This window comes from Coregonus lavaretus (genome assembly GCF_964263955.1).
Source record: "Coregonus lavaretus genome assembly, chromosome: 15".
Classification (NCBI taxonomy): domain Eukaryota; kingdom Metazoa; phylum Chordata; class Actinopteri; order Salmoniformes; family Salmonidae; genus Coregonus; species Coregonus lavaretus.
The window spans coordinates 48,431,570-48,458,694 of NC_140002.1; the positions used below are offsets into that span (position 1 = coordinate 48,431,570).

The following is a 27,125-nucleotide window of genomic DNA, read 5'->3' on the forward strand; positions in this document are numbered from 1 at the left end:
ATCAGGCCTTCATGGTCGAATTGCTGCAAAGAAACACTACTAAAGGACACCAATAAGACGAAATGTCCTGCTTGGGTCAAGAAACACAAGCAATGGACATTAGACCAGTGGAAATGTGTCCTTTGGTCTGGAGTCCAAATTTGAGATTTTTGGTTCCAACCGCCATGTCTTTGTGAGACGCGGTGTGGGTGAACGGATGATCTCCGCATATGTAGTTCCCACCGTAAAACATGGAGGAGGAGGTGTTATGGTGCTTTGCTGTTGACACTGTCTGTGATTTATTTAGAATTCAAGGCACACTTAACCAGCATGGCTACCACAGCATTCCTCAGCGATATGCCATCCCATCTGGTTTGGGCTTAATGGGACTATCATTTTTTTTTCAACAGGACAATGACCAAACACACCTCCAGGCTGTGTAAGGGCTATTTTACCAAGAAGGAGAGTGATTGAGTGCTGCATCAGATGACCTGGCCTCCACAATCCCCCGACCTCAACCCAATTGAGATGGTTTGGGATGAGTCGGACCGCAGAGTGAAGGAAAAGCAGTCAACAAGTGCTCAGCATATGTGGGAACTCCTTCAAGACTGTTGGAAAAGCATTCCAGGTGAAGCTGGTTGAGAGAATGCCAAGCGTGTGCAAAGCTGGCAAAGGGTGGCTATTTGAAGAATCTCAAATATAAAAATATATATCTTGGCATTCTACAATTTAGAAAATACTAAAAATAAATGACAATCCTTGAATGAGTAGGTTTGTCCAAACTTTTGACTGGCACTGTATGTATAGGTATTAAGTAGTAGACACCCAAATGCGATATTAAGGGAGAATTATGTAGTGATTTGAATAGGAAATAGGTAGTGTTCACCAGTAATGAAACGTCCCAATTTATCACTCATTACTCCTTAAATTACTACAGAAATCACTACTGCTTTACTACACCTCAACAGCAATCAAGTAGTAAAACCAGTGGGTTTTGTGTAGATCTTGTGTAGTAGTGATTCAGTAGTACTTTTTCATGAGGGCGGGCGTTAGGACTAAATAACATTTGTGGAGGAGCTAACGCCCTGGAACAGAGCACAGACACAGCTCTGCATGCTGCTCATCAATAGAAGTGACATATTATAATTTTAATATAATAATAATATTATAATCACATATTACGTCTTCCAGCATCAACACAGACAACGGCTCCTTGTCAAGAATGAGAAAATAACTGAAGTAGTCCAACAGAACTTATGTATGGCAAAATAACCTGCTACTGAATTATTTCCGATGAATGCAAGAATGTAGTCCTTTAAGCTACCAGTGTTTGTGCTACTGCTATCATCAGCTATCAACCATATCATTGCCCTCTTCCACTCTTATAATGAAAAAACAAAGCAGTCGCCATAAAATCATTACAAAAGCAGTTTTATTATAGGGTGTAAAAAAAGGAACATGAAATCAATTAGAATGTTGGTTGAACCATTATAAATGCCCACACAGCTTTTAGGCAAGTGTGAATGTATGTACAATAAGAACAAGAGGGAGAGATGCAATTTGTGCACCCATCCATTCCTCCCTCTTCTCTCTATCCACCATATTATCACATAATATCCCCCGTTTTCTGACAATTCCTTCACTACTCCAGTAGGTAGTTTCCACCTCTCCACCAAAAGTCATCCAACCCCAGGCACCTAGTCTCTGTCCAATCAGAGAGGTAGAGGTCTCTGTCGTCACCATCAGCGGGCTGTCTCACCACACTCAGCCAATTACAAGCCAGTGCCTGTGCCAAACGGCACCTTATTCCTTATATAGTGCACTACTTTTGACCAGAGCCCTATGGACCCTGGTCAAAAGTAGTGCACTATTTAGGGAATAGGTTGCCATTTGGGACACAGCCAGAGTCTCAGTGCGGGGAATGTGTGCTGGCGCCGGGGGAGTCTGAGCGTTCCATCTTCATCCCGGCTTCCAGCAAGATGGGGGAGGTGGAGGAGGAGGGAGGGAGCACGCCACTCTTACTTTCCAGAGAGGAGGAGGTGGACGTGGGGAGGGACACCACAATGTACTTCTGGAGGGGTCGCGACCCCCCCAGGCTGCCGGCCCCTCCGGACTCCAGCTTGACCAGAGGCTGCAGGGTGGAGGTAGCGCTGGCGACCGTGCTGGTCACTGAGGAGGCAGAGGAGGAACTCAGCGTGATCACCTGAAGTAAAGGAGAGGGGAATATTACATAACACATCACCACTACTAGGACATCTAGATAATGACTTTTATTAGAGACACTTAAATGTCTATTAAAAAGTGAATGTATAGGATATCAATGACCGTATATTAAATGTTTATTTACGACCACACCTTATATGTGAATCTAGGAGGACAGAGTGAATAGTATTCATGCTCTTAAATAAAATCGTCTTTGTTACTATTTCAAAGAAAACAAAAACAAACAAAACTGCAGTCCACAGTACCTGCTGGGTGGAAGATGCGCCTGAGCTGGTTGCCATGACGATGTACTTGGTTGCCGGGGGCGATGGCTGTGTTGGGGTGCCTGGTCGGGTGGACATGAGGGTGAGGGAGCTGGGTACCTTGATGATGCTGGGGGTACGGGACCCCCCTGACCCTCCTATCCCGCTCTGAGACACTGTTAGGGTGGGCCGAGGCTGCAATACAAACAAACAGATACAGTAGGACTTCAGATTGGGTTTTGTTATGTTACTTTACACTAACAGGATGAAGTTGCTGATATTGTCAGTTCATATCAGCGTTGAAGTCAATTCCAACTGTTTTCAATGAAGAGAATTGGAATTTAAGTTTACTTCCTGAACTGCCTGAATTTAAATGGAAATGACCCCAGTTCATGTACATATTTTTTACACCAACATTTAAATAACATGTAATGTTTACCTAAAACTAAGCCGGGTCAACAGGTGTTTGACGTCCAGGTGCCCTACCTGTGTGATGGTGAGTGTGGTTCTGTTGACCTGCTGGGCCTGTAGTGCTGCCTGGGCCCTGGCCTTGACCACATGAGAACACAGCATGGGCCCAAGATAACCATAGTCCACCCGGTACTGTTCCACGTTGTCAGGCAGGGGACGAGTTTTAGCGATGACGCTGGCACAGTGTTTCTGAGAGAGAAGAGGATATTAGTCAAGTATCTTTGTATCTCTCACAGGTGGGTATGTGACTTTAAAGGCCAGTTTCCCGGACACAGATTAAGCCAGCATGTTCAGTGGAGCTTTTAAACTTTTAAGGGGATGTAGCTCAGTTGGTAGAGCATGGCGTTTGCAACGCCAGGGTTGTGGGTTCGATAAAATAATGTATGTGCTAACTGTAAGTCGCTCTGGATAAGAGCGTCTGCTAAATGACTAAAATGTAAATGTAAGTCCAGAATTTGGGAAACTGGCCCTAAAATGTATGTATGTAGAGGTGTCTATAATACTGTATGTTGTCTGTGATCCTATTTGTTTTAACAATCAGGTACATGAGAATAAAACAGAAACATGTTCTATCATAAAGAGGCATCAAATGGAATGAACATAAATGAGTATGACAATTTGAGTTAACAATAGAACAATAACAGTTTGTGTTTGGTTCATCACCAGTAAAAGGCTTTGGACGTGGTCTGCTCCTATCTTATCGATGTTAGAGACAACGGGTCCATCAGACACTGATTTGATACGAGCTCCTTCTACAGTGAGCCTGGGAAGGATCAAAGTCTTGATCACCTGGAGAGGGAGAGAAGAGGGAGGGAGAGAGAGGAACATAAAATTCGACATACCATTTTGTGAATTTTTGATTGGTGAGCGGATCCCAGACCTCACAACCATAAAGGGCAATGGGTTCTAAACTTGGCAAAAAAAGACAGGACCCTGTCTTTCAAAGATAATTAGTAAAAATCCAAATAACTTCACAGATCTTCATTGTGAAGGGTTTAACACTCTTTCCCATGCATGTTCAATGAACCATAAACAATTAATGAACATGCACCTGTGGAACGGTCGTTAAATTAATTAATTAAGACACAAACAGCTTACAGACGGTAGGCAATTAGGTTCAGCGTTATGAAACCTTAGGACACTAAAGGGGCCTTTCTACTGACTCTGAAAAACACCAAAAGAAATATGCCCAGGGTCCCTGCTCATCTGCGTGAACGTGCCTTAGGCATGCTGCAAGGAGGCATGAGGACTGCAGATGTGGCCAAGGCAATAAATTGCAATGTCCGTACTGTGAGACGCCTAAGACAGCGCTACAGGGAGACAGGACGGACAGCTGATCGTCCTCGCAGTGGCAGACCACGTGTAACAACACCTGCACTGGATCGGTACATCCGAACATCACACCTGCGGGACAGGTACAGGATGGCAACAACTGCCCGAGTTACACCAGGAACGCACAATCCCTCCATCAGTGCTCAAACTGTCTGCAATAGGCTGAGAGAGGCTGGACTGAGGGATTGTAGCCTGTTGTAAGGCAGGTCCTCACCAGATATCACCGGCAACAACGTCACCTATGGGCACAAACACACCGTCGGTGGACCAGACAGGACTGGCAAAAAGTGCTCTTCACCGACTAGTCGCGGTTTTGTCTCACCAGGGGTGATGGTCGGATTCGCGTTTATCGTTGAAGGAATGAGCGTTACACCGAGACCTGTACTCTGGAGCGGGATCGATTTGGAGGTGGAGGGTCCGTCATGGTCTGGAGCTGTGTCACAGCATCATCGGACTGAGCGTTACAGGGAAGACATCCTCCTCCCTCATGTGGTACCCTTCCTGCAGGCTCATCCTGACATGACCTTCCAGCATGACAATGCCACCAGCCATAATGCTCGTTCTGTGCGTGATTCCCTGCAAGACAGGAACGTCAGTGTTCTGCCATGGCCAGCGAAGAGCCCGGATCTCAGATGTGCCAAGGACCTTGAGCACGTCTGGGACCTGTTGGATCGGAGGGTGAGGGCTAAGGCCATTCCCCCCAGAAATGTCCGGGAACTTGCAGGTGCCTTGGTGGAAGAGTGGGGTAACATCTCACAGCAAGAACTGGCAAATCTGGTGCAGTCTATGAGTAGGAGATGCACTGCAGTACTTAATGCAGCTGGTGGCCACACCAGATACTGACTGTTACTTTTGATTTTGACCCCCCACCCTTTGTTCAGGGACACATTATTCAATTTCTGTTAGTCACATGTCTGTGGAACTTGTTCAGTTTATGTCTCAGTTGTTGAATCTTATGTTCATACAAATATTTACACATGTTAAGTTTGCTGAAAATAAACACAGTTGTCAGTGAGAAGACATTTCTTTTTTTGCCGAGTTTATAACTGATTCAAGTATTTTTAGATCCTAATAATAATGTATTATTTTTACTTGAATCAGTTATAGAACCCATTGCCCTTTATGGTCGAGAGGTCTGGGATCCGCTCACCAACCAAGAATTCACAAAATGGGACAAATACCAAATTGAGACTTTGCATGCAGAATTTACTAAAAAACTGAGCAAACTGGAATGCTATTTGGCTCTAAACAGAGAGTACACAATGGCAGAATACCTGACCACTGACTGACCCAAAATTAAGGAAAGCTTTGACTATGTACAGACTCTGTGAGCATAGCCTTGATACAAATACAACCCATATTTATGTTTATTTATTTTCCCATTTGTACAACTTGCACATTGTTACAACCCTGCACACTACCTGTCAAAAGTGTAGACACCTACTCATTCAAGGGTTTTCTTTATTTTGACTATTTTCTACATTGTAGAATAATAGTGAAGACATCAAAACTATGAAATAAAACATATGGAATCATGTAGTAACCAAAAAAGTGTCAAACAAATCAAATTATATTTTATATTTGAGATTCTTCAAATAGCCACCCTTTGCCTTTATTTTAAGAATCTCAAATATAAAATATATTTTGATTTGTTTAACACTTTTTTGGTTACTACATGATTCCATGTGTTATTTCATAGTTTTGATGTCTTCACTATTATTCTACAATGTAAAAAATAGTAAAAATAAAGAAAAACCCTTGAATGAGTAGGTGTGACTGGTAGTGTATATAGCCATAATACGACATTTGTAATGTTTACTGTCCAATGGCGGCGAGCTTTACACCACTCCAGCCGACGCTTGGCATTGCGCATGGTGATCTTAGGTTTGTGTGCAGCTGCTCGGCCATGGAAACCCATTTCATGAAGCTCCCGACGAACAGTTATTGTGCTGACGTTGCTTCCAGAGGCAGTTTGGAACTCGGTAGTGAGTGTTGCAACCGAGGACAGACGATTTTTACGCGATACGCACTTCAGCACTTGGCGGTCCCGTTTTGTGAGCTTGTGTGGCCTACCACTTCGCGACTGAGCCATTGTTTATCCTAGACGTTTCCACTTCACAATAACAACACTTACAGTTGACCGGGGAAGCGCTAGCAGGGCAGAAATTTTACCAACTGACTTGTTGGAAAGGTGGCATCCTATGACAGTGCCACGTTGAAAGTCACTGAGCTCTTCAGTAAGTCTACTGCCAATGTTTGTCTATGGAGAGCGCATGGCTGTGTGCTCAATTTTATACACCCGTCAGCAACGGGTGTGGCTGAAATAGCCGAATCCACTAATTTGAAAGGGTGTCCACATACTTTTGTATGTTTCCCATGCCAATAAAGCCCTTTGAATTGAAGAGAGAGAAAGAGAGAAAACATTATGGGGTGAGAACATTTCTTCAAGTGTGCAAGAGACAGAAAGGCACAACTCACGTCAGGTCCTAGTTCAGACAGTCCAGCGATGCAGCCGTAGCGTGTTGTCCACTGAGTCTTGTCATCCATCCAGCTCTGAGGAGATGGAAGGTGATGTTCATGGCTAGTAATAATAACACCGCTTATTGTCTATTGTCTCAATCCCAGTATTATATGTTTAATTAAATGTTTTTATTTTTAATTTTTTACAAAAGACACACACACCCTTATTAGTAAAAGTTGATCAATCGGATGCATCTCCACATACCTTGGTGAAGGTCTTGGTGATGCGTGACTGGATGTTGTTGGTGGTAGTGCTGAAGGTCTTACAGCTCTGGGCCATGAGACGGGCAGCGAAGTCCCTCAGAGCCCAGTGGTTGTCCACGTCAGGCCGCAAGCACAGCTGCTTACTCACTATACACGTCACCACCGCTGGGATCAACTCATGCAGCTAGACCACGACCCAGGGAACCAGGGTGAGGCGCAAGAGAGGGACACACAAAAGGGATTTTATGATCAGCACTGAGTTGAGGTCCGTATACTCTATAAATAAAGTTGATTTTATTCTGATTTGGTTTTCAGTTTACTGTGTGTAATATTGATCCGCGTCATAGTTCGGTTTCAATGCGTTTTGATTTTGTTTTCAGTTGACTTTTTACGGTATTTGGCTTTGTTCGAATTTGACAGAGGCAGGTTCTGTGTCATGGCTGTGCTTACATATTTCTCCAGGTAGAGTGTGGGGTTGTCCATGAGGGCCTTGACCATCCTCATCAGGTAGATGAGCAGGGCCAGGTTGTTCTGCACCACGTTCACACGGACCTACAGGAGAAGAGAAAGACGTAAGAGAAAAACAAGCTAAAGGTAACGGGGTCATGATCCCTACTGCACTGAGACACCTCAGCATCATATTCATTAGGTACCAAGCAGATGAAAGATGTATTGAAACAGGGAGGCACTACCAGGTAACAATATTTTTGTTGAAAATATGTTTTGAAAAGTTTTCTATTGTGTGCCCTAATGAACACAACCCAGCAAAACAGCATCTAGGAGGGTAGATGGCAGGTGAGAGCAGGGCTCTCACTGATAACTTAAAGTTAGGTGTACCACATTACATTTAGGAGCACCAGAAAAAAAAGAAAAAAAAAATGTAATTGAATGAAATAAGGCATATATATGAATTCTAGCTACTTTTGAAGCACATGTTGTGCCCTAGAAACTAATATGTAACACTGTAAAGACATACGTTTACTATAAAAGCTAAGATGTCGATACAGATATCTGTCATTGAAATAAAGTCATTTGTGGAATATTAGGTTTCTACATTGTGTAAAAGCACTTTGTCTATTAAGATGCATTACATTGAAAATTGTACACTGTCTCTTTAAAAATGTCAGGTTTGTGAGGATGACATGCAAGAGAAGATCTGTCATTCATTCATTTATTGCTATGATCATTATTGATGCAATCCCCTCTGGACTTATTGTACTTTTACATATACTTTGGTATTGCTTTTTACCCGGAAGTTGTGGCAAGATATCTGTGGATATGTTTTAGATCATATACAGTGAGATCTAAAAGGATTGGGTCAGTGAGCACTTTTTTAACATAGTACCCCAATTTTAGGGGACCAAAAGTAATGGGACAAATTCACTTATATGTGTATTAATGTAATGAAAAGTTTAGTATTTGGTCCCATATTCCTAGCACGCAATGATTACATCAAGCTTGTGACTCTACAAACTTGTTGGATGCATTTGCTGTTTGTTTTGGTTGCGTTTCAGATTACTTTGGTAAATGGTAAATAATGTAGTGTCATTTTGGAGTAAATAAGAATATAATATGTTTCTAAACATTTCTACATTAATGTGGACGCTACCATGATTATGGATAGTCCTGAATGAATCGTGAATAATGAGTGAGAAAGTTTGACGCACAAATATCGTACCCCCAAGACAGGGCTAACCTCTCACCATTACAATAACAGGGGAGGTGAGCATTATGATCAGGGTTAGCACGCATCACCTGCATGTGTGTGAGACCAGTCGGCCGTTGCTCAAGGAGAGAGAAAGACAGTCGGACATTGCAGCAGCAGGTAGGGCTAGCCTATAAAATATGATAGAGAACAGACTAACTAGGTAGCCAATTCAAAACATATCTTGTACCCTCTAGTTAACTGTTTAGCTATTATTAGCATGTAGGCTATTAATGTTTGTCATCTCATGTCCTAAAAAACGTATCGCCGACACTCGCGAATAAGGCCACACAAAGTTGATTTACTTTTTTAAATGATTCATATAATTCAATTAAACTATTATTTTCAACGAAACAAACGATTTACTTCGCCGAAATATTAGTTGGTATTCGGTTCAATTGTGAATCGTGAACATTAATTTTAGGAAAAAATATTAGAGATAGCCTTTCTTTTGGATTATGTGGCTTCAAAACTTGTTTTGTAGATACTTCCAGTTGATTTGGGCATTCAATGTATGGGACATTGCAATAGATTCTAGTCAGCCTGCAAAGTAAACACATGTAAGGTAGCTAAGATAAATAACTAAACTAGAAAAGGTACATTTTCATGAAGAACATTTGTGGGCTTTCTTCAACTGAATAAAATGATTTGTGGCCTACCATAGCCATTTGATATATTGAATGAGCTAATTATTTCAAAAGGCATGAAACATATTTGGTTGTAATGTTGCAGTGTTTTACATCAAGGGTGGTCAACCATCCTCCAGGAGAGCTAATGGGTGTGCAGGCTTCTATTTCTGTCACCCTCTAACAAACCACATTTTAGAAATGAGCTGCTCAAACGGACCGCTCAAACTGGCTCTGATGTGTATGAGCAGGGCTTGATCACACCCAGTAGCTCTCCAGACTGAGGGTTGACCACATGTTTCATACAGTTGCCTAAGAGGTATTCTACTTTGTGGGGGGGGGGGGGGTTAAGTGCCTTGTTCAATGACAAGAGACGATACATGGGATCCGAGCGCAGCCTCCCAGTGTCGATATTACGCTTACTTTTATATACAGTGGGGGAAAAAGTATTTAGTCAGCCACCAATTGTGCAAGTTCTCCCACTTAAAAATATGAGAGAGGCCTGTAATTTTCATCATAGGTACACGTCAACTATGACAGACAAATTGAGAAAGAAAAATCCAGAAAATCACATTGTAGGATTTTTTATGAATTTATTTGCAAATTATGGTGGAAAATAAGTATTTGGTCACCTACAAACAAGCAAGATTTCTGGCTCTCACAGACCTGTAACTTCTTTAAGAGGCTCCTCTGTCCTCCACTCGTTACCTGTATTAATGGCACCTGTTTGAACTTGTTATCAGTATAAAAGACACCTGTCCACAACCTCAAACAGTCACACTCCAAATTCCACTATGGCCAAGACCAAAGAGCTGTCAAAGGACACCAGAAACAAAATTGTAGACCTGCACCAGGCTGGGAAGACTGAATCTGCAATAGGTAAGCAGCTTGGTTTGAAGAAATCAACTGTGGGAGCAATTATTAGGAAATGGAAGACATACAAGACCACTGATAATCTCCCTCGATCTGGGGCTCCACGCAAGATCGCACCCCGTGGGGTCAAAATGATCACAAGAACGGTGAGCAAAAATCCCAGAACCACACGGGGGGACCTAGTGAATGACCTGCAGAGAGCTGGGACCAAAGTAACAAAGCCTACCATCAGTAACACACTACGCCGCCAGGGACTCAAATCCTGCAGTGCCAGACGTGTCCCCCTGCTTAAGCCAGTACTTGTCCAGGCCCGTCTGAAGTTTGCTAGAGTGCATTTGGATGATCCAGAAGAGGATTGGGAGAATGTCATATGGTCAGATGAAACCAAAATAGAACTTTTTGGTAAAAACTCAACTCGTCGTGTTTGGAGGACAAAGAATGCTGAGTTGCATCCAAAGAACACCATACCTACTGTGAAGCATGGGGGTGGAAACATCATGCTTTGGGGCTGTTTTTCTGCAAAGGGACCAGGACGACTGATCCGTGTAAAGGAAAGAATGAATGGGGCCATGTATCGTGAGATTTTGAGTGAAAACCTCCTTCCATCAGCAAGGGCATTGAAGATGAAACGTAGCTGGGTCTTTCAGCATGACAATGATCCCAAACACACCGCCCGGGCAACGAAGGAGTGGCTTCGTAAGAAGCATTTCAAGGTCCTGGAGTGGCCTAGCCAGTCTCCAGATCTCAACCCCATAGAAAATCTTTGGAGGGAGTTGAAAGTCCGTGTTGCCCAGCGACAGCCCCAAAACATCACTGCTCTAGAGGAGATCTGCATGGAGGAATGGGCCAAAATACCAGCAACAGTGTGTGAAAACCTTGTGAAGACTTACAGAAAACGTTTGACCTGTGTCATTGCCAACAAAGGGTATATAACAAAGTATTGAGAAACTTTTGTTATTGACCAAATACTTATTTTCCACCATAATTTGCAAATAAATTCATAAAAAATCCTACAATGTGATTTTCTGGAGAAAAAAAATCTCATTTTGTCTGTCATAGTTGACGTGTACCTATGATGAAAATGACAGGCCTCTCATCTTTTTAAGTGGGAGAACTTGCACAATTGGTGGCTGACTAAATACTTTTTTCCCCCCACTGTATGTACATAGAGACGCCGCCAATTGTTGGTCATGGAAATTTGGTCAAAAGTAATGAAGAACTCATGGAAAAGTCATTAAATTCCATCTGTCAAAATGTGTATGAACCCTGCATGATATTTGTGCGTCTTTCATTTTCTCACTCATCATTATTCACAATTCATTCAGGACTATCCCTAATCATGCTAGCATCCACATTAATGTAGAGGTGTTTAGAAACATTCTATTCTCATTTACAATAAAAGTGACAATACATTATGTAATTTCTATTGGGCACAAAATAATCTGAATAAAAAAAGAAAAAAACAGCAAATGCATCCAACAAGTTTGTAGAGTCACAAGCTTGATGTAAATGTAATCATTGCGTGCTAGGAATATGGGACCAAAAACGAAACTTCTGACTACTTTAATACACATAAGTGAATTTGTCCCAATACTTTTGGAAATATCCTCAAATTAAAGCTGACAGTCTGCACTTTAAGCTCATAGTCATTGTATAATTTCAAAGAGCTGGAGTACAAAGCCAAAACAAACACAAAATGTGTCACTGTCCCAATATTTTTGGAGCTCGCTGTACATCCACATTTTGCCCTTCTACTTAAATGTGATATTTGTTTTTAAAAGGTATAGCAAAGACTATGCGAAGCCTTTCTTCTTAATCAACCTCATTGATATTTTAGCTAAATTCCATATTCGAAAACCTCCTTTTTAGAATTAAATTAAACAATATATGAAAAATAATTCCTTCTTCTCATAACAAAAAAGCTATCAAAACGTAATGTTTGTACTTTTTACAAGGTCTTTACATAATGTATTGTCTGTATTCCCGACTGTTGTTTGTAATGTTTGTATACTCTGTTTTTTATGTAATTGCATATTTTGAATTGCTTTACAAAATAATACAAATGTCTATGATCATTGAGCTCCCGAAGAAGCTAGCCCTTTTCCGTTCTTTCTGTGCCCCAAAATGTTTGGCTATACCGGTAAAGTTACCAGGATGTTAGCTAGCTAGCCAATGAGGTAACATGACTATAAAGCGTAAACAAATGGTGATCCGCTATAGGAAGTAAAAAATGTTGCGCTGGTAATATGGGTCAGATCTTTTGACCTGGTTGGACTACAAAGCAAGACGTTTTCGTAGTAGTAATGGTGTGACCATGACGCTATCGAATCTGCATTCGCTTATTTCTCTAGGGAACTCGGAAACAACGGTACAGCGTAGCCTTCGCATTAAAAACATTTTTATCTAGGAGATTTCTTTCCTAGTCACACAGTGCTCCCAAAATAAAACTCCTGGTCGCACAGCTAAATACTTTGTTGCATATGCGCCCAAATTGGTCGCACTTTAGAGCCCTAGGTGAGAGTAATTGACAGAAAAAACAGCTCACCCCTTCAGAAATAAAAGTGCTGAATCTGGGGAGCATCTGGTAGAGCCCAGGGTCTGTGGCGATACTCTGTAGAGCCTCCTGAAGGAGACAAGAGAGACATGGGTCAGAGGGATGACATGATGCAACAATAAGAAAACCACACACATACAGCAGATATGTAACTGCCAAAATAAAGGAAACTCTTGAGTAAATGAGGGATACAAAGTATAGAGTACAAAACATTAGGAACACCTTCCTAATACTGAGTTGCACCCCTTTTGCCCTCAGAACAGCCTCAATTCGTCGGGGCATGGACTACAAGGTGTTGAAAGCATTCCACAGGGATGCTGGCTCATGTTGACTCCAATTTACCATTCTTAATAATCACGGGAAACTGTTGAGCGTAAAATAACCAGCAGTGTTGCAGTTCTTGACACACTCAAACCGGTGTGACTGGCACCTACTACCATACCTTGTTCAAAGGCACTTAAATCTTTTGTCTTGGCCATTCACCCTTTGAACGGCACACGTACACAATCCATGTCTCAAGGCTTAAAAATCCTTCTTTAACCTCTCTCCTCCCCTTCATCTACACTGATTGAAGTGGATTTAACAGGTGACATCAATAACGTATCATAGCATTCACCTGGTCAGTCGATGTCATGGAAAGAGCATGTTCCTAATGTTTTGTACACTCTGAGTATTTTAAAAGCAGGTGCTTCCACACAGGTGTGGTTAAGCAATTAACATCATGCTTAGGGTCATGTATAGAAATGCCCAGTTTACCATTATTTTGTCTACCATGGCTAGAAGAAGAGATCTCAGTGACTTTCAAAGAGTGCTCTCATAGGAGCATAAAGGGTGTGTGTGTGCATATTCGCCCGAGTGGCGCAGTGGTCTAAGGCACTGCATCACAGTGCTAGCTGTGCCACTAGAGATCCTGGTTCGAATCCAGGCTCTGTCGTAGCCGGCCGCGACCGGGAGACCCATGGGGCGGCGCACAATTGGCCAAGCGTCGTCCAGGGTAGGGGAGGGAATGGCCGGCAGGGATGTAGCTCAGTTGGTAGAGCATGGCGTTTGCAACGCCAGGGTTGTGGGTTCGATTCCCACGGGGGGCCAGTATAAAAAATAATGTATGCACTCACTAACTGTAAGTCGCTCTGGATAAGAGCGTCTGCTAAATGACTAAAATGTAAAATGTGTCTTAGTCACCAGATCTCAACCCAATTGAACACTTATGGGAGATTCAGGAGCGGCGCCTGAGGCAGTGTTCTCCATCAACAAAACACCAAATGATGGAATTTCTCATGGAGGAATGTTGTCACATCCCTCCACTAGAGTTCCAGACACTTGTACAATCTATGCCAAAGCACATTGAAGCTGTTCTGGCTCGTGATGGCCCAACGCCCTATTAAGACACGTTGGTGTTTCCTTTATTTTGGCAGTTACCCGTATATACAAATATACACACATACAGATGAAGTCGGAAGTTTACATAAACTTAGGTTGGAGTCATTAAAACTTTAAAAAGCACAGAATCGTCTAGAATGTCATTGTATGCTGTAGCAATAAGATTTCCCTTTACTGGAACTAAGGGGCCTAGCCCGAACCATGTAAAACAGCCCCAGACCATTATTCCTCCTCCACCAAACTTTACAGTTGGCACTATGCATTGGGGCAGGTAGTGTTCTCCTGGCATCCGCCAAATCCAGATTCGTCCATCGGACTGCCAGATGGTGAAGCGTGATTCATCACTCGAGTCCAATGGCGTCGAGCTTTACACCACTCCAGCCGACGCTTGGTATTATGATCTTAGGCTTGTGTGCGGCTGCTCGGCCATGGAAACCCATTTCATGAAGCTCCCGACGAACAGTTCTTGTGCTGACGTTGCTTGCAGAGGCAGTTTGGAACTAAGTAGTGAGTGTTGCAACAGAGGACAGACGATTTTTACGCGCTACAGCACTCGGCGGTCCAGTTCTTGTGTGGCCTACCACTTCGCGGCTGAGCCGTTGTTGCTCCTAGACGTTTCCACTTCACAATAACAGCTCTAGCAGGGCAGAAATTTGACGAACTGACTTGTTGGAAAGGTGGCGTCCTATGACGGTGCCACGTTGAAAGTCACTGAGCTCTTCAGTAAGGCCATTCCAATGTTTGTCTATGGAGAATGCATGGCTGCGTGCTCGATTTGATACACCTGTCAGCAACGGGTATGGCTGAAATAGCCGAATCCACTAACTTGAAGGGGTGTCCACAAACCTTTTGCCATGTAGTGTAGCTCAGCATTTGTATTGTTTATTTTACAGTCTTTTGCTCATCTTCATCAAGTGTGCCAATAATTTTGGAGGAGACACACACACACACACAACTCTCTCTCACATGCACACACAGTTGACTCACTGCTCTCTTGGCCTCACAGGATCCGACGCAGGCCTCTGTGATCTCCTTGTAGTAAAGCTGCTGCTCCACTGAGAGCTCGTGAGTACTGCGGGGCTTCATCCTCATCAGACCCTCCTTCTTACCTGGGAATCGGGAGGTAGAAAAACACACAGGGAAAGAGAGCCATGCAATCAAATGTTTATTAAATAGGAATTGCTTTTCCTTAAAAGGGGCCATCTGCAGATCTACATCCATTTTTTGACTTAATTATATGTACCCATTGATTCTTGAAGAATATAACTTCTAAATGCCTCATGGGCTTAGTTCAATTGTTGTACCCCATCAGAACCCTGTTACGTTCCCCAGCAAGAAAACTAAAAATGTCGCTCGAACAGAAGGGGGAACTAACAAAGTGTCACTGACCAACAACCAAAACGAAACAGGTGGGGTTTTAGGAGTGGTTCTGAAAGACACTCCATTGAAAGTTGACTAGCAACAACAACTGGAACCTGAAAGACACCCACCATGAGCACTCACTAAATTTGACCAAGAGGCAAACAAAAGAAAAACCACACCAAACTTAAAAGACAGGAAGCAAACCAAAAAGTGGAGCAAAACAAAATCAGATAAAGGATTGTTTGTCTAGAAACCAAATAGGGAGAGCCAACTAAAGGTGTTAACCCTCCGCATCTTTCAAGACAACTGGAGCACTGGGCCAGCACAGGTGAAACACCTTCCCACTAACGAGATGGCAACCAGCACAGGCGTAACACATACTGACTATCGGTGCGCCCTCCGTGCTAACGAGCTATACGTGCTGAATCTCAAAACATAAATGGAAAAACCAAAGCCTGTAACAACCCGACATATAAGCTTGTTTTACTCCAATGTTTGTACACAAAGTAAATGTCAAAAATAAAACACTGTATAGCCTCAAAACATGGTTAAAACGTTGATATCCTGGATGGTCATGCATCCATATAGCTCCGTCTATGAATGTGAGAATGGTTACATTTTCCGGCCCCATCCCAAACAGTGGTGGGTGGGGTAGGGTTGGGCGATATTACCATAGTATCATCTATCGACGATGATTGACAGCCATCGTTGATGGTGACGACATCGTGTGACAGACGATGGTTTAGCCTATTTGAACTGGCGCTGTGCAGTAAACGGAGTCGGGCAGCACACGGCAGGGCAGCACAAAAGTGACATTCCCAGTAAATAACCTAGATTAAACAGGCATACAGAACGCAAGAGAGGAATGTGGGCTAGACAGAGTGGAGAATTCCACCAAAGCGGCGCAAATTGTCCAGTCAGAAAATATTCTTTCTCTCTTTCGCTATGTCGGATGCATGGGCCTTATAGCCTAAACATATTTTTAAAAAATTATAACGGACACTTAACTATGTTGTGTATAGCGGTTTAAAAAAAACGTAGGCTATATTCCCTTGTCTCTCCATTCAATATGACTTTGGGCTAGGCTACGCTTTCATCGTTTTATGCATGCATGCTTTCTCTCCTGATCAAACAATGAATTCACTGAACAAAGTTCCACCATCTCGCAAGACACACACACACACAAACACACACAACTTGTTCCATAACGAAGCTCCACCAGAAAGGAATATTAGAAAATATTTGCCTGTACTTAGCCTTTCAACAACATTATCTTTCATCATGATTCGTCCTGTTGTAGCATATGATTTCGCACTATAGCCTAACGGTGGTTTCAGCCCAACTGTGTTTCTTTGCAACGCCAGGGTTGTGGGTTTGATTCCCACGGGGGTATGAAAAAAATAATGACTGTAAGTCGCTCTGGATAAGAGCGTCTGCTAAATGACTAAAATGTAAATATATCCCAATGTTTTATGAGTACATAATCATGATAGGACAAAGGTTGACATCACCCAACCAAAGCGGAGAGAACGCTTTGATATTGTTTAAACTGCTGATTGCCCCTTTAAGAATGTGTTTAATACTGAAGAATATCTTGAATGTCATGGATGTGGTTTGTTTTGTCCCACACATACAATTAAATAAATCTCAATGTAATATTTAAAAAATACATAATCCAACTCTACTTGTGCATGTACAATTTTAAGATGGCATACAGTACAGACACACAGACAGTACAGACAGACGGATGGAGAGACAGTAGACATTACAAACAGAGAATACACTGACCTTTAGCCTCTGCAGATGTAGCACCCTGGCCCTTCTGGATGGAGCCCCCCTCCTCCTCCTGACCAGGCTTGACCGCTTTGAGGGGCTCTGTAGATTCAGCCTTCTGCTGCTCTTTGGGGGCTGAGGGAAAGAGAATGGGACAGAAGGGAGATGGTATATACACATATTGCAAATGTGGTTGTTTCAAGAAGAATGCATAGACAAACACAGACAGACAGACGGACGGACGGACAGACGTCTCACCTGGGGGTGGGTTCTCTGGTATAGCAGGCTGGACACCTTCAATACTTAACCAGTGAGCTGAGGAACAGAAAACATGAGAGGAGTTACAACAAGAAATTGTATAATCAACAAACCCAAACACTGTTGTTCACAACAATTCTGTCAAGGAGTTTGAAATTACTTTTGAAAAATGATTAAATATATTTTTTAAATTAAATCTACTTACTCAATGCAATCAACATCAACAAAGGTATACCTTTACCTTTGAAATAGTTTAAGATATATATAGTTGCGTTTTTGTAAAATCCCCCCCCCAAAAAAAAAAAATATATAAACAAATTGAAGAATACCTTTCAGCGAAACGTCAAGTGGGACTCTAGGGAGGGGTGTGTTGATGATGTCACTGAGGTCCACCTCCTTTTCCTCGTAGAAGTGAAGCTCCCGCCCTCCTCCGCTGGCGAAGCGGAACGGGATGAACTCCTGCGACTGGAAGCCATACAGAGGCTGTGGAGGAGAGAGGAGAGAGAGGAGGCCGCTATGAAACCAAGTAGGATGACTGTGATGGTTGTATAGATACAGACAAACTGAAATGGTGCATGTACCAGTGCAGTGACTTCCATCAATAACTACAGTGCCTTCGGAAAGTATTCAGACTCCTTGAACTTTTCCACATTTTGTGAAGTTTCAGCCTTATTCTAAAATTGATTAAATCGTTTTTTCCCCTCATCAATCTACACACAATACCCCATAATGACAAAGCAAAAACAGGTTCAGAAATGTAAGCAAATTTATAAAAAATAAAAAACGGAAATATAATATTTACATAAGTATTCAGACCCTTTACTCAGTACTTCCTTCAAGCACCTTCGCAACGATTACAGCCTTGAGTCTTCTTGGGTATGACGCTACAAGCTTAGCACACCTGTATTTGGGGAGTTTCTCCCATTCTTCTCTGCAGATCCTCTCAAGCTCTGTTGAGTTGGATGGGGAGCGTCGCTGCACAGCTATTTTCTGGTCTCTCCAGAGATGTTCGATGGGGTTCAAGTCTGGGCTGTGGCTGGGCCACTCATGGACATTCAAAGACATGTCCCGAAGCCACTCCTGCATTGTCTTGGCTGTGTGCTTAGGGTTGTTGTCCTGTTGGATGGTGAACCTTCGCACCAGTCTGAGGTTCTGAGCGCTCTGGAGCAGGTTTTCATCAAGGATCTCTCTGTACTTTGCTCCGTTCAACTTTGCCTTGATCCTGACTAGTCTCCCAGTCCCTGCCGTTGAAAAACATCCCCACAGCATGATGCTGCCACCACCATGCTTCACCGAAGGGATGGTGCCAGGTTTCCTCCAGACGTGATGCTTGGCATTCAGGCCGAAGTGTTCAATCTTGGTTTCATCAGCCCAGAGAATCTTGTTTCTCATGGTCTGAGAGTCCATTAGGTGCCTTTTGGCAAACTCCAAGCGGGCTGTCATGTGCCTTTTACTGAGGAGTGGCTTCCGTCTGGCCACTCTACCATAAAGGCCTAATTGGTGGAGTGCTGCAGAGATGGTTGTCCTTCTGGAAGGTTCTCCCATCTCCACAGAGAAACTCTGGAGCTCTGTCAGAGTGACCATTGATGTGGAAAATTAATCACTGTACTTTATAAGAAATCAAAATACTTTGAGTTTTTGTTGCAAAAAAATGACTTTATTCGAGTTTCAACAAAGCCAGGCCGGTCTGCAGAGTAGCCCCGCCTCGCTCTTGCTCTCCCTCTATATATACCTACTTCCGTCTCTCTCTTCACTTAAAATCCCTCCTCCTACAGTCTCCCACTCTTTTCCACTCCACTTCCTTTGTCTCTGAGGGCGGCTAAACTCGACTTTTATTATGCACATAGTACTCCAACCAATCACTCACTCCCCTGTCTTGCACACACACTCATGTTTAGTTTAAACATGACAAGGCCCTAAATCCTTGAAACATACACAAACCCCACCCCATCATGCTGTAATCAATCAAGAATATACCAAGGAGACAAAGGTCTAGCCCAAACTCTATTCAACCCTGGTGCCACTCCCTTCACGGTGTTTGAAGAGAGACAAAAGGCCACAAGCTAGTTTCAGTCTCTCATCAGATAAGACAGCCATGGATTTAAGTAAGAGCAAGCACTCTGACCCTAGGGCAGATTCCCTTTCTACTCACCCACACAGTGAAACTAAATGACCCAATACAATTCCTGGCCCAGTAACAAAGAATTCTAACTTTACTGTTGTGATTAACCCAGTTTCATCTCACAGTACACTAAAACTCTACAGTTCATTAATAATAATTCACCACTTAATCGGGTTCTTGATCACTTCCCTGACCAATGCCCTTCTCCCCCGATTGCTCAGTTTGGCTGGGCGGCCAGCTCTAGGAAGAGTCTTGGTGGTTCCAAACTTCTTCCATTTAAGAATGATGGAGGCCACTGTGTTCTTGGGGACCTTCAATGCTGCAGACATTTTTTGGTACTCTTCCCCAGATCTGTGCCTTGACACAATCCTGTATCGGAGCTCTACAGACAATTCCTTCGACCTCATGGCTTGGTTTTTGCACTGTCAACTGTGGGACCTTATATAGATGGGTGTGTGCCTTTCCAAATCATGTCCAATCAATTAAATTTACCACAGGTGGACTCCAATCAAGTTGTAGAAACTTCTCAAGGATGATCAATGGAAACAGGATGCACCTGACCTCAATTATTTTGTGTCTCATAGCAAAGGGTCTGAATACTTATGTAAATAAGGTATCTGTTTTTATTGGGGGGGGGGGGGGGGGGGGGGTTTAGCCAACATTTCTAAAAACCTGTTTTCGCTTTGTTGTTAATGGGTATTGTGTGTAGATAGCTGAGGATTTTTATTTATTTAATCCATTTTAGAATAAGGCTGTAACGTAACAAAATGTGGAAAAAGTCAAGAGGTCTGAGTACTTTCCGAAGGCACTGTATCCCACCAATTGATTGATATCATTAAATTCACAAGTCTGCTCATGCAAATGAAACCTAAAATGTTCCTTTCAATATAGCCTAAATATTCCATTGAGTTTCTGCGAAAAGTTCTCCAAAGAAAGAACAATTTCTCCATTATGGCGTATTATAGTCCCCCTCACCTCTACATTCTTCAGTTTAAGAGCATGATCTATGTCGCTGGTCGTCAGTTTACATCTCTTTCCGTGGTGCATAAACTTCAACGCGTCCTAGAAGACAAAGGGAGGTGGAAAACAAAAGATATGAGCAAAGGATCACATTTCGTAACACAATTACCCTGTGTGTTCATTGGTATTGATACGAACTGAGGTGCGACATGTCAAAGTGAGTCTTCCGATAAGATCACAGTTTATCATTCTCTGTTGCAAATCATTTTGCTTCTGTGTGCCCTACGGAACACGGCCCTGCTCTTACCTGAGCGATCTCCTTTATTCTGTAGCTGACCTCCTCGCTCAGGGCGGCACAGCTCTCCTCCTGTAGCTGCCCCACTCCAATGGACTCTGCCATGGCCTTCATCGACTCAGTGGGCAGAACCACAGTGCACTGCTTCGGCCTCCGCTCCTCAGCCATGGTGGCTGTTGGATAAGAGGGATCGCGCAGAGGTCAATGAGGAGGGATGTCAAGCTGAAAGAAACCGTACAGTTACTTATGACTATAACTACTGTTTCCTGAAGAAAGGAAACGAGGTCAAACACAGTTATGGGGAGTTCGCGCGCTAGCGCCCTCTACCGAAGAACATTCAAATCACGCCTGACAAGGCCACCTTCCACAGGTGATAACTCGAAGCACAGATTAATTTCTTCAATTCAGTACCGATCTTCACCGAGTCCAGAACTGGGCGGTGCGGGGCCGAACAGGTGTTGCACGTTGTTTCCCTCCTTCAGTGAACAGTAGTTATAGTCATCTGTACGTTCCCTTTTAGTCGGTTAACTCGGTTCAATACAGCTATGGGGATACAAAATCATGCCCCAAGCCGACCTCAGTGGACACCAAATGAAATGGCCCACGGCAGCCCACCCAGAGTTACAACCAAACAGGAAAACGTGTGGAACCCAGGTATTGCACAATCTGCACACTGACTAATGACCCTCTCCCACCCCAGCCGTAAGCACACTGTGGGCTTCACTGGGGGCAGTGACATGCAAGTGATAAAACCTCACAAAAGTGTGTGGTGATGCCCAACTCGCCGCAGCACTAATATCTCCTACAGGCAACCCTTTAAACAACGCTCAAGACGCCACCAGACCCCTGGCGGAGTGGGCGCGTACACCATTAAGTAATTCCTGCCTTCTGCTGTCATATGCCAGAGAAATAGCCTCCACAATCCAGTGGGAGAGACGCTACTTAGAAAGCACTCCACCATGAGCTGGATTAGCAAAATAGACAAAAAGTTGGTCACACAAACAGACACCCCTGGTACGCTCAATGTACATGCGCAACACTCGTACCGGACATGTAACTGCCGCTGCTCCACAGAAGCGGACTCCCGAGTGGCGCAGTGGTCTAAGGCACTGCATTGCAGTGCTAGCTGTGCCACTAGAGATCCTGGTTCGAATCCAGGCTCTGTCGTAGCCGGCCGCGACCGGGAGACCCATGGGGCGGCGTACAATTGGCCCAGCGTCGTCCAGGGTAGGGGAGGGAATGGCCGGCAGGGATGTAGCTCAGTTGGTAGAGCATGGCGTTTGCAACGCCAGGGTTGTGGGTTCGATTCCCACGGGGGGCCAGTATGAAAAATAAAATAAACAGATCATGTAAGTCGCTCTGGATAAGAGCGTCTGCTAAATGACTAAAAATGTAAATGTAAAGAAGCAAACAGAGAAGGGAAAAGGCTCAAAAGCTAGAGACCTGTAGGGCATTCATGACCTTAAGGGCGAAGGCCACATTACGACGCAACGTCACCTTAGAGTCTACTTTTTTTTACAAGGAGCATGTGTGCACATACGTTGAAAAATGTAGGTGCACACAAAGAAATTTAGGAGCACAATGAAACATTTTGAGGTAATAAAGCTTTTTTTTCTAGGTGCACTGGTGCTCCTAAATTAAAATTCCAGTTCACACAGCAAAATATTTAGGCGCATACGCTAGTAACAGGGTTCATACACATTTTGACAGCTGGAATTTCATGGTTTCCCCATAACTTTTAACCAAATTTCCATGACCAACAATTGGTGGCCTCTCTATGTACGTATACAAAGGTAAGCGTAATGTGGTATCAACACTGGGAGGCTGCACTCTGATCCCATGTACCATCTCCTGTCATTGAGCAAGGCACTTCATACCACAAAGTAGAATGAATACCTGTTAGGCAACTGTATAAAACACGTGGTCAACCTTCAGTCTGGAGAGCTACTGGGTGTGCAGGCTTTTGATCAAGCCCTGCTCAAACACATCAGAGACAGTTTATCAAGGTCCGGTTGACTAGCTCATTTCTAAAATGTGGTTTGTTAAGGCATCCGCATGCTTCCCAAACTAAACAGTTTGGCAGAGTTCGTGCATATATTATCATGACATTATGCGACGTTTTGGACTTCGGTGAGGGTTTTTTCGGCTGTTCGGGCACACTAAATGTTTTCTGGAGGCAAGCCGAAGTTTGGAGCCGAAGTCTATGCCCCTTCGTCGGTGATTGGTCAACAGTAGGGATTCTTCAATAAAGTATTTGTAGTCATTCAACGAGAGACTACCTGTTTTCATGCACATTTTTTCATTGCGAAATACTGCACCAAACATGTAAATTAATGACAGATTTCTTGAGTTATCTTAGGGTTAACTATTTTGAGGAAGTGAATACTGGCTACGAGTCTCAAAATGGACAAACAGTACTATTGCCACTTTTTTCTCATTTTTCAAGCGAAGGTCTTTTATGGGAATATGCGAGCACACGCGTTCGGTTCGGCTAGCCGAGTTTGGCTAGGCGCCAGCCGAACTGAAGCATGCTGATGCCTTTAGAGGTGGACAGGAATAAAAGCCTGCACACCTATTAGCTCTCCTAAAAGATGGTTGACCAACCCTGATGTAAAACATTATAACATTACAACCAAATACGTTTGATGCCTTTTGAAATAATTAGCTCATTCTATATATCAATGTACTCAGCGCATGTGACAAATAAGTTGTAGTTGCCATTTAATTCAATTGTGCACCAGCAAGAGACCATTGTGTTTGGTAGCGGAGTTTCTGTAGCGGTTCTTGTAGCGATGTTTCATGGGATGCGAAACAAATGCCCACCCGATTGATACAAATCAACATGATATCATTCTGCCAGGTAGGCCTATTTGCAGTGAACATTTAATTGGTAAGGTTTTAGAAATGACTGTTTAGGCATGCTAACAGGCTACACAACCACACACAGGCACACAAGAACAGGCATTACTTCTTCAGATAGTTGCAGGAATACGATTCACTGATGCATTCTTTTCAGGAATTATGAGAAACGAGTGCAATTGAACTACTTTTCTAATAAGTTAGTTCAATACATTTAACTTTCTGTGCTCAGTCCAGAGGCTCCGCCAAATATCTTTTTTCCTTCAGATCTACACGATTCACGTGGATGGTCTATTCTGAGATCAAAACGGCTAATTTGCATCCCTAGTAAAGAGCTACGTCAGCCCTGCCGACCATTTCCTATATCTGGAAGATCACCCAGGGGTGCAGCCTCCACCCCCGAGAGTGGGGGCCCCCACCCTGGATAGCAGATCCGCACTAGGGATCATGACTTACAGTCATGCGTGCATACATTTTTGTGTATGGGTGGTTATATATTTTTAGAAGACAAGGCCAGCACTGGAAAAAAATATGCGCATTTATCTATATGCCATCAGATCGCAGCAATGCCTAATTTATCATAACCATTACAGATAACACATCCTAATGGCTAAATTTCCCCATATAGAGCGCATATATTCAGTCAATAAAAAAGCAAGTGCCATTTATTGAAACCGTAATATCAACTTGTTCTATTATATCGTGGAACACGATCTTCAATTAGTTTATTCTGCCTGTTCTTTAGAATTTTCTAAATGGATGAACAATTCCACATTGAACACTGCATGGTGATGCACGGCCACAACATCTGTTTAGTGAGAAGGCATATGCTTAATGATTCTGATGAAAATACGCTCTGTCTTTATCAAACTAATGTTTTTACATATTTTCAGTGTGGAACCTGCCTATGTTTAGGGGGTTATAGCCTAGCCTAACCAATTCTAAATGGCATTAGCAGAGCGCAAAGTAGTGCAAAATGACAGTGCTTATTCGGAAGTGACGGGTTGGGGTTAGCCATCCTTTTGTTAGCCAAAGGGGCTAGGTAGCCAGCTAGCTTCCCATCCACCAGAGCCACGTGGACAAGCCCCCTCCATATTCATGAAGTGGGACTACCCATTCAACATCAGCTTGGCTGAATGCGGCTGGGCCCAGGTCGTCTTAAGCTCATCGAACGAAGTCTGGAAAAAGAGGCAAGCGGTGGTTGACCGGTGGCAGATATTTCCCACCAAACCTGAATGCCTTCTGCCGCGGGGGGAGGACGGCCACTCCACTGACAAGTGCGCAGCCGCTTGGCGACATAGCTCAATGAGCGGCACGCTAGAAGCCAGGGATTCCCCTGCTACATCCGTATCAGGGACATGTGGCTGCCCCAAAGCCAAACCCTCCATCACTGTCTCAGAAAAAAATTAACCGGCCAGAGAAACCACGTCGTCATCCGAACGTGAGTCCTATGTAACACCGAAGGACACCGAGATATCAGCCGGCTCTATATTGCCATGCTGGGAGTATAGCTCCATGTGATTCGATCCCAAGCCCAGATCCAACCCCGTATCCTGCAACTCCGACTCCACCAAGGTACAGGCACCCAGGGGAGGAAAGTCAACTTCAGTCCCACCAAACCTTCTAAGGAAAGTTACAGAAAGAGCTTAACCAGCAACAGTCGTTTCAATTAAACTTACCATAATATATAATTGAATCACATCAGGTGTCATTCTAATGTTCTTCAGTAGAGGGAGCTAGCGTGCGATCTCCCCATAGCTATGTTGTACAGTGTTGACCGACAAAGGGAACTGTCTTTTTTCTTAGTTTTGAGTTATAATGTCCATGTTATAAATAACTTCTAGATGCATCTTAGAAAGAAAACATACTGTTCTGATTCATTCAAAAACTACTCATCTTGTTTTGAACACAAAGCATGCATCTGAATCCAGGCCATGTCCCAGACCATCACTGTATCTAATGTTAGGCTTCTGGCAATTCACGAATGGATGGTGAATTGAACGAATGGTGGAGAAATGCAAGATTACATGTATCAAGGGGGAAACATGACATCTCATGATAAGTGGTAGAGATATTACAGATCAGATGACTGAGCAGCACCACTGGCCAGCTTTCCCATTCTACTGTAAAACGTCACTAAACACAACATTTCAACTCTCATAGGGAGCAATAGTAATGGCGTATTTTTATAGGCACTAACTCCGCCATGGTTCGTTGGACAAAGCCTGTGGGGAAATTAATTGAGTTTTTTTTTTTTTTGGGGGGGGGGGGGGGGGGGGGGGGTGGTTGGATAAATGCAGAAAATAAGGTAAGTGGCCAACACAGGCTTAGGATATCTAATTTTCAAGACCTAATGTTACTTTTTGTGAATTTAAGCATTTATGTAATCAGAAAAAGCACATAAAGGCTTCATAATTCATAAAGGCCATGTTAACTGACTGATTTTATCTCATAGAACAAAACGTATAAGTTCTCCTAAGCCTGTGTAAACCTCAGAGCTTATTTTCGGCGTTTATCCCAAAACCCGATTCTTTCCCCCCATGAATGGCTGAACGAACCAGCAGTAAGCTGGGGTGTATTCATTATGCCGATTGTTGCCAAACGTTCCGTCTATTAAAAAACGTTTTGCAACAGAAACAGTTTACTCCAAACGGAAAACGTTTTGCAACGGAAACGCGAGTTCTTATTGGACAAATTCGGGTAGGTCCCTCCGTGTCGTTTGGTTCTTAAACGGTAAACTGTTTCCTTTGCAAGAGGTAATGAATACACCCTGATGTTCCCTCTTTCTGATGAATGGGCAAAATCTTTAGACGCATGTGTTTTCTACTTTCCATAGGATCAACAGCCTAGTAATATAACATATGCGTTAGTTCTTTCAAACAGTAGTAACCAAAATGTAATAACTTGCTGGCTAGCTAGTAGTTACCATAGCTAGCGAGACCATTCCAGTTTATTCGGTCTGAGATCATTAGTTACCCTATAGTTAGCTAGCGAACTACAAATCAGAACCAAAAACAACACATACAGCAAACTCTCCAAAATGTGTTATTTTAACCATTTTTATACAGCGGGCAAGCCAGACAACTTGGTACATTTTGTTGATTTACTAGCTAGCTGTTAGTTGGCTAACGTTCGATAATGCTAGAGAGCCAAGTTGATTAGCCTAGCATAGCGCTCTTACCTTTGTAAAGTTACAAATACGGCCGGTAAACACCAACAGGAGAAAGTTAAAACTAATTAAAAAGAAACGAATACTATTAAAATGTTTGATAGTGGTTCGTTTGCCAATCTAGATCATTACAGTATATATTCATTTGTAGATTTATTTTAACTGCTTTATGGTCTGCAGCTCTGACCCTGTTTTCTGAAATCCCGCCATTTTGTTTT

The 27,125-nt window shown here is 43.1% G+C and overlaps 1 protein-coding gene across 1 annotated transcript; it reads right to left on the reverse strand.

Moving 5' to 3' along the window:
* Window positions 1-1,391: 1,391 nt before the first annotated feature.
* LOC311143043 (transcription initiation factor TFIID subunit 6-like) lies at window positions 1,392-27,125 on the reverse strand. The gene is made up of 15 exons (XM_084178845.1): window positions 26,920-27,125; window positions 20,892-21,052; window positions 20,600-20,686; window positions 17,832-17,985; window positions 17,503-17,559; window positions 17,260-17,379; window positions 15,097-15,218; window positions 12,721-12,798; window positions 7,422-7,523; window positions 6,973-7,155; window positions 6,726-6,800; window positions 3,579-3,704; window positions 2,931-3,104; window positions 2,448-2,639; window positions 1,392-2,182 (listed from the first exon to the last, which is right to left on the reverse strand). Exons 2-15 carry the CDS (start codon window positions 21,045-21,047, stop codon window positions 1,889-1,891), a joined length of 1,920 nt encoding a protein of 639 aa, XP_084034971.1. The 5' UTR covers window positions 21,048-21,052; window positions 26,920-27,125; the 3' UTR covers window positions 1,392-1,888.